This window comes from Rattus norvegicus, chromosome 12, assembly GCF_021556685.1.
Source record: "Rattus norvegicus strain SHRSP/BbbUtx chromosome 12, alternate assembly SHRSP_T2T, whole genome shotgun sequence".
Taxonomy (NCBI): Eukaryota; Metazoa; Chordata; class Mammalia; order Rodentia; family Muridae; genus Rattus; species Rattus norvegicus.
In genome coordinates this window covers 39252092-39266997 of record NC_141545.1, presented here as the reverse complement: position 1 = coordinate 39266997, position 14906 = coordinate 39252092, and the positions used below count along the sequence as shown (strand labels likewise).

General features: G+C 42.3%; 1 protein-coding gene across 9 annotated transcripts in view; it reads right to left on the bottom strand.

The window, feature by feature from the left end:
• Nucleotides 1-14906, bottom strand: part of Sbno1 (strawberry notch homolog 1) — a 59605-nt gene that overhangs the window by 12191 nt on the left and 32508 nt on the right. For all 9 annotated transcript variants that reach the window (NM_001389247.1, NM_001389248.1, XM_087578398.1 and 6 more), the window contains 10 exon segments: nucleotides 9-155; nucleotides 3786-3860; nucleotides 7048-7147; nucleotides 7503-7574; nucleotides 7678-7790; nucleotides 8602-8737; nucleotides 11862-11993; nucleotides 12490-12665; nucleotides 12756-12923; nucleotides 13952-14149. In NM_001389247.1, coding sequence (NP_001376176.1) covers nucleotides 9-155; nucleotides 3786-3860; nucleotides 7048-7147; nucleotides 7503-7574; nucleotides 7678-7790; nucleotides 8602-8737; nucleotides 11862-11993; nucleotides 12490-12665; nucleotides 12756-12923; nucleotides 13952-14149 — 1317 coding nt within the window.

The window sequence follows — 14906 nt, the reverse complement described above, 5'->3', positions numbered from 1 at the left end:
CCACTCACCTAGGATTCCCATGTCATATCTCCCATTCTTCTTGGCATTCTGAACAACTGCAGTGAGTGTGTCTGCAAAATACTGAAACAACGCATTCTGCTGATGCACCTCCATGCCCAGAATTCTGTTTAAGAATTTTCCTATATTATTATAGTCTGCAAAGACAAGATCGTAAGAAAAATTCCATGAATTCCCTTGTTAAATTAAACATTTATTCTTTAGCTAGGCAACCTTTCAAAGTGTGATTTGTGGGTGCAGTCTCTCCCCAGGTGTTGTGGTGCTGAAACCTGCCACCAGCAAAGCAGCACGAGCTCACAAGACAGTCCAGTTTCCTCCCTTTCCTTCAATGTAATTTAGCACATGAGATGGCTAACACCAAGTCTGTTTTTTTTTTTTTGGTTCTTTTTTTTCGGAGCTGGGGACCGAACCCAGGGCCTTGTGCTTCCTAGGCAAGCGCTCTACCACTGAGCTAAATCCCCAGCCCCAACACCAAGTCTCTTAGGTTTAATTTAACACATGTATATTTTCCACATATGGGTAAGTTTTGACTGGAAGAAATAGCTAGTGCTGTTAGCCACTAAGCCACTCCTCTAACCCTATTTACATTTTAAAGATAGGGTTTCTTTGCATTCCTTTTTGTCCTGGACCTCACTCTTGTAGACCAGGTTGGCCTGGAACTCACAGATCCACCTGCCTCTGCTTCCTAAATGCTGGAAATAAAAGCATGTTGTGTGTGAGGGTATGTGTACTTAAGTGGGAGAAAACTGAGCACAGATTCTCTGTAAGCTCTTAACTGCTAAGCCATCGTTGGAGAGTCCAAATTCTTTTGTTTTGAGACAGGGTCTCCATCTTGTCTCAACTTCCCCAATGGTGGAATTGATTACGACTTTGTGCCACCACACTCACCTTCCCATCATCCTCTTTACCATCATCTAAATTAAAGGCAGGTTTACTGGAAAGCTGCACTTGAGTGAATGCATTAGCGCAAATTCATTAGCCCCAAGGACCAAGGCCAAGTCACCATGGGAAGAGGGGGTAAGGAAGAAAGAAAGGGGTACTGGCAGAGAGAGGAGGGAGAGGGAGAAAGGGAGGGGTAGGAGGACAGAAGAGGGGAAGAGAGAGAGGGAGAAGGAGGATGGAAGGAGAGGGGGAGAACCCAACATTGAATATTTTTTTAAAGATTTATTTCTTTAATGTATGAGTACACTGTCGCTGTCTTCAGACACCAGAAGAGGGCATCGGATCCCATTACAGATGGTTGTGAGCCACCATGTGGTTACTGGGACTTGAACTCATGACCTCTGGAAGAGCAGTCAGTGCTCTTAACCGCTGAGCCATCTCTCCAGCCCCCACCCCCAACCCACACACCCCCACACACATTAAATTTTAACTTCAAGTTCAACTGCTAAATTTGTGGCTCTCGACCCTGGAACTGGAAAGCCTAAAGCTTTGGAAAAGGACTCATGCCTGAATTGTTTCTGGATTCAGATACTGCTTTTTTTCTTTTTGACAGTGTTTTTCTGTGTAACAGCCCTGGTTGTCCTGAAACTCCCTCTGTAGACCAGGCTGACCTCAACCTTTAGAGATGTTTCAGCCTCTGCCTCCCCAGTGCTGGAATTAAAGGTGTGTGGCAACTACATTCAGCTCCTGATAACTTTTAAAAAACTTAACCCCTATGAACTATGGGGATGGATTCAGCATTTCTTTAAACCTTAGCCAGAGAGGGTAACTTAGCTTATACCTGTAATGCAAGCATTTGGGAGGCTGAGACAGGAGGACTGCTGCAGCTGAAGAACAACTTTGGTTACATAGAGAGTTATAGCATAGACCACAGAGTAATATAATGACCTGTCTGGAAAAAAAAAAATACCCAAAAAACAAGAAAGGCCCGACAAGGTTGATCACATCTGTAGTCAGTGCTAGACATAAAGGTGGGGTCCAAGTGCATGCAGCTCATCCAGTTATGTATGGACTAAGGCAATTGGCCCAATACCTGCATACAGTAGACTACATACAGAGTAAGTTAAAGACAAACTTGGCTCATGCAGTAAGACTCTGTCTCAAAGCTAATCCAGAATACTCAAGGGCGGAGGCAGATGTTTCTTTCAGTTCCAAGGCCAGCCTGGTCTACACAATGAGTTCCAGGACAACCAGGGAGACACAGAAAGACTCGGTTTCAATAAACAAATACACCAAGCAAGCAAGCAAGCAAGCAAGCAAGCAAATGAGAGGTTGCTTTAGCAAGATCTAGTCAAAATTATTGAGGTCATTGCCAAAAATCATCTGGAGAATAAAAGTCCACAAGAATACAAAAGTAGGGGTTGGGGATTTAGCTCAGTGGTAGAGCGCTTGCCTAGCAAGCTCAAGGCCCTGGGTCCGGTCCCCAGCTCCGAAAAAAGAAAAAAGAAGAAAAAAAAAAAAAAGAAAAAAAAAAGAAAAAAAAAAAAAGAATACAAAAGTAATGGCACCATCAGGGATGTAAGGAAACCCACTGTAACCCAAACAGGACGCTACGTTCTGGGAAAAACTGTTTTTAGTTGTGGCGTGGCTCAAGGCCTTAGCACACTTTTAATCCAAGAGCTTTCTGCTTGAATATTGTAAACTGGGTAAAGTCACGATAGTTCAAGAGGTGGAACAAGAACTGGTTGACAGGTAGGAACATAGGAATTAACAAAGAGACAGAGAGTAAGGGGAGGCAGGAGAACAGATAGAGATGCACAGGAAGTGGAAGTGAAAGTCAGCTGGGTGTTTCCTCTGCCTCTCTGGGCTAGCAAGGTATTTACCATAGCATCTGGCTCCCAAGACTTGACTGGTAAAATTCAAAGATTGACATTTTGTTAAAAAGACGATAGATACATTAGACCCCTGTTGGAACACTTTCTTTTCTTAGGAGATGGTCTGTAATTGATGGGCACATGTCTGTGCAAGGCCATGAAATCCGGGACAGGACACACATGGGGCTTTCTTCTTTCCCCTGCCCTGCCCTTGTCTCCTGTCTTACCTGTGACATTTGCATGGATACTTACTTTTAATAATTCCTATGTATAGAAACAAATGCTAAAAACACATAAGCAAATAAACAACACTGTACAAAGGAGGTGCCAAGCTGGGCACAGTGGCCGACACTTAGTCCTAGTATTCAGGAGGCAAGGCAGGCAGGTCTCTGAACACAAATCCAGCCTGGTCTATCTATAAAGTGATTTCTAGGAAGGCTAGGGCTACAAAGAGAAAACCTGTCTCAGGATAACAAAGCAAAGCAAAATAAACGAAACAAGATAAAAAATCACTAGAGTGCTTCAGATAACTGAGTGGAACAGCATTTCACTAGTACATAGAAAGCTCTGGATTATATTCTAGAACTACCGTAATCCCAGCACTAGGGTGTCTGAAGCAAAAGTAATGCCATGAGAACAGCAGGGCCAATCTAGCCAAGAATGTGACTGTGTCACAAAAATACAAAGTCACAACTTATCGGGAAGTGCTTGCCATCGGAGCCTAAGGAGTTTGATCACCAAACCACCATGTAAAAAGAGTCAGATCCAGTGGCTCCCATCTTGCAAGAAATCCTTGTAGGAGGGGGCAGACACAGGAAACTCACCCAGAAACTCAAGAGTCAACTAACTTAGAGTAGTCAGTACAGATGCAGAAACAGACTGTCTGAAAAGCAAAGTGGAGGGAAAGAACATTTCCCCAGTCATCCATGTGAGTTGAGGCTTCTTTAGTGCACAATAGCATAAAGGCAGCTCCATTAGTCCAAGTGACATACACATACAGTGTGATGTTACCTTTATCAAGAGTAAGAATTCCTGAGCGATCTTCTACATTAATCAAGCCCACTCCTATCAGTCCTTGCCGAACATCTGTAAGATAACAAAAATATGAAAATCTTCACAATCCAAATATCTCAATGAGCTGTTGATAGAGCATGAAGATCTAATGTACAGGGGTAGGAGAAATTGCTCAGCAATCAAGAACACTGGCTGTTCTTCCAAAGGACCAGTCATTCACGACTGCCTGTAATCCAGATTCAGAGGACCTGACACCTTCGCACAAACACACATTTAGGCAAAAGACCAATGTACATGAAATAAAAACGAATTAGCCTGTGTGTGCTGCTCTGTTGCACTCACCTTAATTGAATTGGTAATTAATGCACCCAGTAATCTGTCCAATCCTAACCCTAACCACCCAACCTCACTGAGTGCCGGGTTTGTCTTCTGAGTTTTTGTAGGACTGGAGACTGGACTGCAGCTGTCACCACTAAAACTAGAGACTGGACTGCAGCTGTTATCACTAAAGTTTCCCTCGCCCTTCCTTTTTTTTTTTTTTTTTTAAAGATTTATTCATTTATTATATATAAGCACACTGTAGCTGTCTTCAGACACACCAGAAGAGGGCATCAGATCTCTTTACAGATGGTTGTGAGCCATCATGTGGTTGCTGGGAATTGAACACAGGACCTCTGGAAGAGTAGTCGGGTGCTCTTAACCGCTGAGCCATCTCTCCAGCCCTCCCTCGCCCTTCCTTAAAACAGCACTCAAGAGGTTGAGGTGGAATAGCTACAAGCTAAAAGTTCAGCATGGGTGAGTTTCAGGCCAACCTGAGTTTAGTAAGTGTGTCTCAAAAAACCAAAACAGAACTGCCGAGATTGCTCAGTAGGTAAGAATGCTTGCTACCAAGCTTCTGACCTCCACTAATGCTGTGAACATTGACCAACCAGCCCCAACACTCAATTATAAAAACATAAAAAGCCTTCTCTTTTAACAAGAGTGTGCTGTATATTCTAGATCCTTTATCTGGAAACCTAGACATAAAACTGCAGCAATCTCGCACAAGTAGGATAACAGCTGACCAGTGTTCACATAGAGACATTATATAAATGTGCTCACTCAGGTTTTGCCTACAATAATGCAAAACACTAAACATGGTAAATGTTGAATAAGCAGCCAACATTAATAGACCTCCCTCTGCATCCCCGAGGCAGGGTCTTGTCATGTAGCCCCTGCAGTCCTGTAACAAGGTCTGTAGAACTCACAAAGATCCACCTGCTTCTGCCTCCCAAGTGCTGGGATTACCGTTGCCCAGCAACAATGACTGGCTTGGTTGAACTTTTAGAAAAGATAGGTCTAGGTGAGTGCTAAGACATCTGGCACACTAGGCCCAAAACCATTTTCAATCCTAAGAACTGAAAAGCCCAAAAATAGAGAGGAATATTTGTGTTCTCCAACAAAGATATACAAATAAGATGATAGGATCAATATAGATCAACAGGACTCCTTTTAGGAATGAATCCTACTGGGTCAAAAAAACAAAACAAAACAAAACAATCAGATCACATACACCTAAAGAAGATACCTGTGGAAGCTCAGAGCTGCATTCTAGAAAGCATCTGTATGCCAGCAACAGTTGAACTTCATCAACAGGAAACTATTAGAAACTGGGTTGCCCATCATGGTGGTGCACAATGTTATAAATCTTAGCCCTCAAGGCAGAGGCAGGGAGATCTCCCTGAGAGTTCAAGGCCAGCTTGATCTATATTAGCATTTGCAGGCCAGCCAGGGCTACATGAGACCTTAGGAAAAAAATAAATGAATAAAAACCCAAAACAACAAAAAACCAAAAAGAAAGCCCTAAGTTCCCACTATAATGAAAACAACTGTTCTGTACAAGCACTGTATGTGAGGCACTCCTGCACACATGTGGCCCCTGACAAAACCAGAAAGAAATAAACAATAAAAGGTGACTTCTTTTTATTTTATGAGTATGAAATGTCTATATGCATATGCACGCATGTGCACTCTGTGCAGATTCCTTCTGGTGGCAGAAGAGCATGTCACATCCTCTAGAAATAGTTAAAAATTATAAGCCCCAATGTGGGTGCTGTCAACTGAACCTAGGTATTTTATAAAAGCTGTGAATACTCTGAACTGCTGAATCATCTATCTCCAGTCCCAGTATTATTTTTTAAAAGTAAATTTTTATCTCATTTGTATGCATGAGCATAGATACTTTTGCATGTGAAGGTTAAGACAATTAAACGGATATTAAATATAACATTCTCTCTCTCTCTCTCTCCCCCCCTCCCCCTCCCTCTCTGTTAAAATTTACCTAGGCAATCTTTTTTTTCTTTTTTTCTTTTTTTCAGAGCTGGGGACCGAACCCAGGGCCTTGCGCTTAGCAAGCGCTCTACCACTGAGCTAAATCCCCAACCCCATTACCTAGGCAATCTTGACAGTGTAAAAAGGGTTGAAAAACACCCGCTATGCAGGATTTTTACTAAGGATTTCTCAAACAAACACGAAGACATGTTACGCGCCACATGGGATTGGCACTCATTTGATGTGTCTTGTTACTTGGCTTTCATTTTAAATTTTTGTTTTGAGAATTAATTATTATTTGAATTTCTTTCAAGACAGGGTCTCACTATGTAACTCCGGCTATCCTGTAACTCACTCTTGTAAACCAGGCTGGCCTCCAACTCAAGAGATCAATCTGCCTCTGTCTCCGGAGTACTGGGATTAAAGAGCTGTGCCACTATGCTAGTCTTTCAAGATTTACTTATTTGTATGAGTGTTCTGCTTATATGTATGCCTGGTGTGCAGTGTCCATATAGGCCAGAAGTTAGCTTTGGATACCCGAACTGGAGTTACTGATGGTTTGTGAGCCACCTAGTAGGTACTGGGCCCCAAACAGGTCCTTTCCAAGAGCACTAGTGTTTCTAACTGCTGAGCTATCTTTCTACGCCCTGCTTGCTTGCTTGCTTGCTTGCTTTCTTTCTTTCTTTCATTCATTATTTATAGACAGGGTCTCACTATATAGGTTATTTATTTATTTATTTATTTATTTATTTATAGACAGGGTCTCACTATATAGGTCAGCCCTAAAGTCATCATCCTCTTGTCTCACCAGGTTGCATTCTGGGATTACCGGAATACAATCCTCTGCCTTGTCTGATACTGGGGATGGAAGTCAGGCCTTCACTCATGCAAAACATACAGTGTAGCAACCAAATAATATCTTTCCAAGTTATGATCAGTTCTAGGTTACCTTTAAAGAATTCTCCAGGGTAGTCTGGAGGTGGTGATACCATAGGAGAATCCAAGTTTACAATGGACTTCATAACAATTTCTAAAGCATTTCTTCCATACTGTAATAAAAAAAAATTATGTTTCAACCAGGTTCAACGTGTGGGTAATTCTTTAACCAAGTAAAAGCTATAAACTATAATTGTACCAAACATTCATAAACAATGGACATATGTTTTAGGACTACCTATTCTGTGCCTTTTCAGACAGTAGATGTTCAATACATTAATGACTTCTTTTATTTCTAATAACATATCTTGATGCCTTTCCAAATACTCTAAGAACGTTTTCCAATAGCAATGTAAAATGTGCGCACGGACAGATCTGTGATGTGCCAATAAGAAGATAGAGAAGGCAATGCTGAAAACAGCAGTAAGTAGAGTGCTTGGCTTCACACCGAGAGACAGGGAAAGGTACCTTGTTGTCAAAGTTGAACCTGCTGAGATCTCTAGATTCTGTTGCTCTTCTGTCGCCATGTGTAAGTGCCCCCTGGCAAAACGGAAAACTCCTGATCAAACCCTTATCAACTCTTCCCAGAAGTCAGTTAACATAAATGATCTGTAATGCACATCTAACACAACTCAAAACTCACCAGACTCTCAAGTCTCTTAGCAACAATAGACGCAAACCTCTGTTCTCCAGCCAGCTCCGAAATCAGAAAAACATACTCTGGAGCAGTCACTTGGTTTGACCTGTGTGTTCTTCCTGTAACAAAAATGTGTACAGTTCAATGATCATGCTCACTGGACAGAAATTAGGCTATTTTGAGACCCTAACTGTAGCTTTAATACTTAAAGGGTATTAAAGTGACAAGGTCACTTGTAGTAACAAGGTCTCATGTAGTCCAGGGTGGCCTCAAACACACTATGCAGTTTACGTCAGGCCTTACACCCCTGGTACTTCTCTGTCTACCAATCCTGTGTGCAGAGGACAAGCCTGCCAACCTGGCCAAGTTAGCACCAACAAAACACCCTAAAAAAGATTAAAGGTAACACAACTCTTCCCAGGTCCCTATAACAGCAATTTAAACTCTTAAACCTTGGCATCACGACTCAAGGATCAGAGCCTGCCATAAATGTCCAAATGCTGCCACCATTTGGCTAGCTAGTGTTCCTGCATAACCCCTTTGGATGTCATGGGTAGACAGATCACTAGGTCTTAGGATCATGCATATGAAAAGGAAGAGTAATGTTGCCCTCATGGAGCTATTAAGAGCTAAAATAACTGGGGAAATAGTGGGCTGCTGTGAAAGACCCAAATGGTGTACAAATCTACAATGAAGATACTTCTGGGGAACCCTGTTCTAGAAGGACAGGACTCCTTTGCAATCCATCAAAGATCTCAATACCATTTGAAAACAGGCAAAAAGGAGCTCATCATCCATTGCATACCACAATATATACAGAGAACACACTTCCAATACAGAATCTGAGAATTCTATAGGCTCCTGGTATCTCATACAGACTCCCAGAAACTCTTATCTGTCCTCCCAGTGGGATGCAGTGCAGATACTTACCGAACTGCTGAATGGCCCGATCAGCACTCCAGGGTAACTCTAAAGTCATATGAACTCTTCTCCTTTGATTCTTAGCTCTCCGATCTGCTTGTAATGAAATACCTGAGCTGGCAGCTTCTGAGATAATAGCAATATTCTGTGTCAAATTAAAAAAGGAAATAAAAATCACCTCTAGGCAAACTGAAAGAGAACAATCTTCAGTGGACAGTGATGGCCAGCAGTTTGTTCTCTGCTCTCTTTTCATAGGAATAAGATGCCCTAGTATTAGTTGGGAGGGAAAAATGAGTTCAAAGCCATCCTGGGCCATGGAGCAAGACAAAGACTCAAAAAGACAAAAATAGTGGTGGTCCTGCCTATTTCAGACGCTGAGGCAGGCGAATCACTTGAAATTTCAAACTGAAGAAAATGAAGACAGACTAGACAGAGTAAGGTCCTATCTAAAGAAAGGGACTAGAGAGAGAGGGGGTAAGAGAAGTAGTAAAAAAGCCTTTTGAGACAGTTTCCTATGTAGGCAAAGCTAGCCTAAAACTAAGGGTCCACCAGCCTCAGATTCAAAAGTTCCAAAATTACAAGCATATGATGTCACACACTTAGAAACATGTACACGACAGAAGAGGCATCTTATTTAAACCATAAGTAGGGAAAAGCAACTTCTGCATAGCCTGATCACCTGAGTTCAATCCCAGGAGCCAATGGGGTAGAAGGAGAGAACTGATTCCCATGTATTCTGACCGCCACACAAATGCCATAGCATGCCTATTCGCAAATGTACTTCTACACAAAAATAAATAAATAAATAAATAAATAAATAAAAATTTGAAGATACAATTTAGCAAAGTACTGAATTTGACAAATTCCTTTTATATTTGGGCCTAGGTTCATGAGGAAAAATCACATAAACTCTAACTCAAATCCCAGGGGACTTGACATAGTCTTCTGGCCTCCAGAAGCACCCAGAGCACACTCGGTGTGTGTATACACACTCAGGTAAAAACTCATACACAAACGAGCATGGTGGCACAAATCTTTGATCCCTAGTATTAGTTGGGAGGGAAGTTGAAAGAAGGGCAAAGGCATGGGAACTTCTGAGTTCCAGGCCAACCTGGACTGGACAGCTCCTGGCCAACAAAGACTACACAGTGAAAACTGTGAAAGAGGAAGGGAAGGGAGGGGAAAGCAAGGAAGGGGAGCAGAAAGTCAGCAATTGTGGCCTCACCCTTTACTCACAGCAGAGGCAGGCAGATTTCTGAACTGTAAGCCATCCTGGTCTACAGAGTTAAGTTCCAGGACAGCCAGGGATACAAAAAGAGAAACCTTGTCTGGAAAAAAAAAAAAAAAAAAAAGACAAGAGGCTGGAGAGATGGTTCTATAATAGGATCTGATGCCCCTCTTCTGGCATGCAGATATGCATGGAGATAAACCGCTCATTCTTTTCTTTTTTTTAATTTATTTACTTTATATATGTGAGTACACTGTAGCTGTCTTCAGATACACCAGAAATGGGCATCAGATCCCATCACAGATGGTTGTGAGCCACCATGTGGTTGCTGGGAATTGAACTCAGGACCTCTGGAAGAGCAGTCAGTGCTCTTAACCACTGAGCCATCATCTCTCGAGCCTGATAAAGCATTCATATACATGAAATTTTAAAAAAAGGAGAAAAACAGAACAAAACAAGAAAAATTCTCATACACAAAGAAAATAAATACAAAACTTTAAGAAAGCAATTACTTTCTTTGAGCTGGAGAGGACTCAAGTGGTTTGGAATACCTGTTCTTAGAGGGAACCAAGACTTGATTCCCAACACACACGCAATGGCACACTACCATCTATTACTCCAGTTCCAGGGCACTCAATGCCCTCTTCTGGCCTCTATGAGCACAGGCAAACACAACATTCATAAATATAAAATAAAGTTTTTCTTTCTTTGAGATATTCCCTGGCTGTCCTCGAACTCACTCTGTTATTAATCAAGACAGACTCACTAGACCAGCCTCTCTGCCGCTGAGCACTGAGATTAAAGTAATGCTGTAGCACTCACTTTCTAATCAGTTTGTTTGTTTGTTGAAACAGGGTTTCTCTGTGCTTACTCTGAAGACGTTGGCCACGTTGACCCCAAACGCAAAGAGATCTAGCTGACCTTACCTCCCCAGAGCTGGGATTAAAGGTATATCCCACCACTGCCCAGCAGTATTCTTACTGTTCTAGACTCAAAGTTAAATGACACTAGACTTCATGACATTATATGCTAATTTTCCTTGTCAGTTGACTAATGGGACAAATAAAAAAAAATTTCTGTGGGGTTGGGGATTTAGCTCAGTGGTAGAGCGCTTGCCTAGGAAGCACAAGGCCCTGGGTTCAGTCGCCAGCTCCGAAAAAAAGAACCAAAAAAAAAAAAAAAAAATTTCTGTTAAAGTATAGAATAGAGTTTACTCAGGGCATGGGGAGGGGCAGAGTGGGTGTAAGGAGTAGAGACGAGGAGTAGAGGGCAGTCATGAGCACGTAGAGAGAAGAGCAGAAAGGAATGGGGAGAGAGTAAGAGGAAAAGTGCAAGAGTGGAGCAATAGTGAGACAATTAGATCTTGAGGGCTTCTGTTGCTAGGTTCATTAAGAGGGCTCAGCGTTAAGAGTACTGACTGCTCTTCCAGAGGTCCTGAGTTCAAATCCCCTTGTGCTACCATTTTTTTTTGGTTTTCGCTCACTGTCACAACATGAACAGAAGTGTTCCTCATGCTCTTCCTTCACAATAGACTGAAAGTGTGAAATCATCAGACAAAACACCTTCTGTCCTAAATGTTTTGAAGAATATTTAGTGGCAGCTATGCAAAAGTAACTGACACAAAAGGAAAAAGAGAGGAGGGAAAAGAGATTAAAGCAATCACAACCATGATCTACTATTTTTATATTCAGATAAAGGTATCCCTATCTCTCTCAATCTAAGTCTTCAAACAAAGCCTCATATAGTCCAGGCTGGTTTAAAATGCCTGCTCTACTGCCTCAGAAGAAGGGTCTTCTCTCTTCACTTCTCAGGCACCGCCTCACCTGGCCTGTGCATGTAAAGGTTCAAAGGTTCTCATGCACGATACACAACGCATACTACATTCACCATATAGAACCTCAAGTACTTAAAACAATCGTTGCAATTACGAATTTAAAACAGTAAGCATATAAATGATACTGTGGGTGTGGGGAAATGAAGAACAGACCCTTCTGAAGCTGAAAAGCTGCCTTCTGATGAAAAGCACCCATGGAAAGAATACCTTGTCTCCATCCATGAACCTCTGCTTCTCCGTGATGTTCAGAATCTCCACAGGCACATCAAGTTCAGACCTTGACTCGTAGGATATGCTTCCATCATCATTGCTCACCACCCGCCCCTTGCGGCCAGTCATCTGAGAATAAACGGGTACACAGTCACAATCACCAAAGAGGCACAACAGTACAGGAACCAAGCACCGACCGAACGATCAGACAATGAGGCAGACAAGGGCTTCTAAGGACACTCGATCACAGACTTTAAGATGAAGAAAGGGACTGGAGAGGCGGCTCCGTGGTTAAGAGGACTGGATGCTCTTCCAGAGCTCTCAGAGCAATTCCCAGCAACCACATGGTGGCTCACAACCATCTGTACCGGGATCTGATATTCTCTTCTGTCATGCAGTCACATAGGCAAATTGAGCACTCCTATTTGTATATAAATGAATAATTTAAAAAAAACTTTGGGGTTGGGGATTTAGCTCAGTGGTAGAGCGCTTGCCTAGCAGGAGCAAGGCCCTAGCAAGGCCCTGGGTTCGGTCCCCAGCTCCGAGAAAAAAAAAAAAAAACTTTGAAAGGTGAAGAAAACGTCATCAAGAGGGAAGGCAGCGAGCGCTAACCACATCTATTTACCTCAGCCACATTTTCAGGACCACCGAGCTCATCGATAAGCTCATCCAGGGTATTAGGCGGGAGGTCCTCAGCTAACTTTTCCAGCTTATCAAGGAGGTCTTTCTTCATCTGCTGTGCCCTTTCAACAGCATCTTGGCTCGTTATGAGGCTGCTGTTACTGTTGCTGTTACTGTTGGCTGATGAAGAACATCTGTTAATCACCTGGCAAAGTTCAATACCAGATTTCATCAACAGCACTTTCCAAAGCAGCAGATTCGGTCTGGTACCTGGTGCACTGTTGGAAGCAGGTGAGATGACTGGTGCTGAGGAGAAACTGGGCCGCTTTGATCCAAGACCAGATGCTAACAAGGCACTTTGAATGGAATCTGGATCGATACTTTTCTTCTTTTTTTTATCTTTGCTTTTCTTATGATCTTTCCTAATTAACCATGGATCTAAAAAGACCAGGCAAATATGTATCAAATAACTTGTTAGAACATTATGGGATATCTTTTTTTTTTCCCCCCCTCGGAGCTGGGGACTGAACCCAGGGCCTTGTGCTTGCTAGGCAAGTGCTCTGCCACTGAGCTAAATCCCCAACCCCCATTATGGGATCTTTAAAGAAGGTTAAGTTCAGTTTTGCTGACTATTTGTAGAAGTGTTGTCAAGTAGCAGTGCCCAGAGCATTCATTCTCACACAGAGAGCTACCATTCCATATTTGGAAGTTAAAAATTGCAAGCCCATGGACAGCCTGGCCTTGCAATCCCTTGATCACAGAACTCAGGAACACTGAGGAAGAAGGATAGGATCCAGAGTAAAGTCACATTCCCAAAACTTAATATAAAGAAATGAATGTTCAGGTCTACATCATCCAGGGCTACATAGTGAGACCCTCTCCCGACATCAAAAACAGTCACAAAGCTGAGCTCATCTCCTTTTATCTTAGGGCCAAAGCTCTAATAGGCCGACAAGCTTGTTCTACACTACGATTAAAATCTGTTGGATCACAAACGCTTAAATATATAAAAAAGCTCATTTATGTTCTGAAAGATTTGAGTAATTTTTTTTTTTTTTTTTGGTTCTTTTTTCGGAGCTGGGGACCGAACCCAGGGCCTTGCGCTTCCTAGGCAAGCGCTCTACCACTGAGCTAAATCCCCAACCCCTTGAGTAATTTTTAATCACAGATATTTGTGTATGTATATCTGTATGAAGATTGGTACAAGTCTCTTTGGAGGTCAAATGCTCCTGGAATTGGAGTCAGGAAGTAACAAGCCCTCAGACCTAGATGCTGGAAAATGAACTCAGGTTCTCTACAAGAACAGTATAACCACTGAGCCATCTCTCCAGCACCTAGAAAAGGTTCTCTTCCTTGTTTCTCTTTGAGACAGGGTCTTACTGTGTAAACTTGGCTGGCCTAAAATTCATAAAGATCCTCCTGCCTCTGCGTCCCACACAACAGCTCAGTCTCCTCCATGAACTCACCGTCCTCGTTGTCTTCGCTGGACTCATCTCTGAAGGGATTGAAATCATCGTCATCACCAGAGCTCATGTTTTTAGAGCTCTCATAGTCGCTTTCTTCATTATCAGAGACATCAGATTCACTCCCACTGTCGTCAGAGCTGCTTCCAGTAAGGCCACCAATTTTTCGTGCTTTTTTGGCTTCTCGAGTAATTTCTTCACCTACCCTCAAGACCCAAACAACATTCAGCTGGAAATTCATTGTGGTTTTTTTTTACTTTTGTTTTGAGATACGCGTAGGTGCATAGGTGCATGGGTGCGTGTCTGTCTGTTTGTCCATCACCCTGCCTGTCCTAGAACTTGCTCTGTAGACCAGGCTGGCTTCAAACTCAAGAGAGATATACCTTCCTCTGCCTCCCAAATGTTGAGATTAAAAGCATGTGCTGTTGCATGAAAGATAAACTGCCCAGCCTAAATTTAGTGTTTCTAAAGACCTACTGTGTCATATTTTAGTTTGTGAGTTGAGTCTAATGAGAAGTGCAGACAGTAAGAGTGTACATGTGAAGAACAAAGCAAGTTCACAAGAATCAGGACTCAGGTATGGTCAGCTGCTCAGCAGGAAACTAGATGTGTAAATACAAACTGGAAACTGACGGGAAAGAAAGTGAGGAGCTGAGTCAGACCACATGATATGCACACATAGTCTCAGACCACAGAAGTTAAATAAAAACTCAAGATTAAGTTCAAACAAAATCAAAGTCACACTCACAATGAACTATTAACTAGTTTTGAAAAGAGTTAATAGTAACTAGACATAAAATACCGAGAAAACTTCATGTATAAGAGCTGTGTGGTGGCACAGGTATCTAGTCCCAGGTCTGTCTCTGCCGAATCCAAAGCTAACCTAGTCTACAAAGTGAGTTCTAGGCACATTAGGATTACATGAGACAATGTCTTGACAGATAAAGGAGGTGGGGAG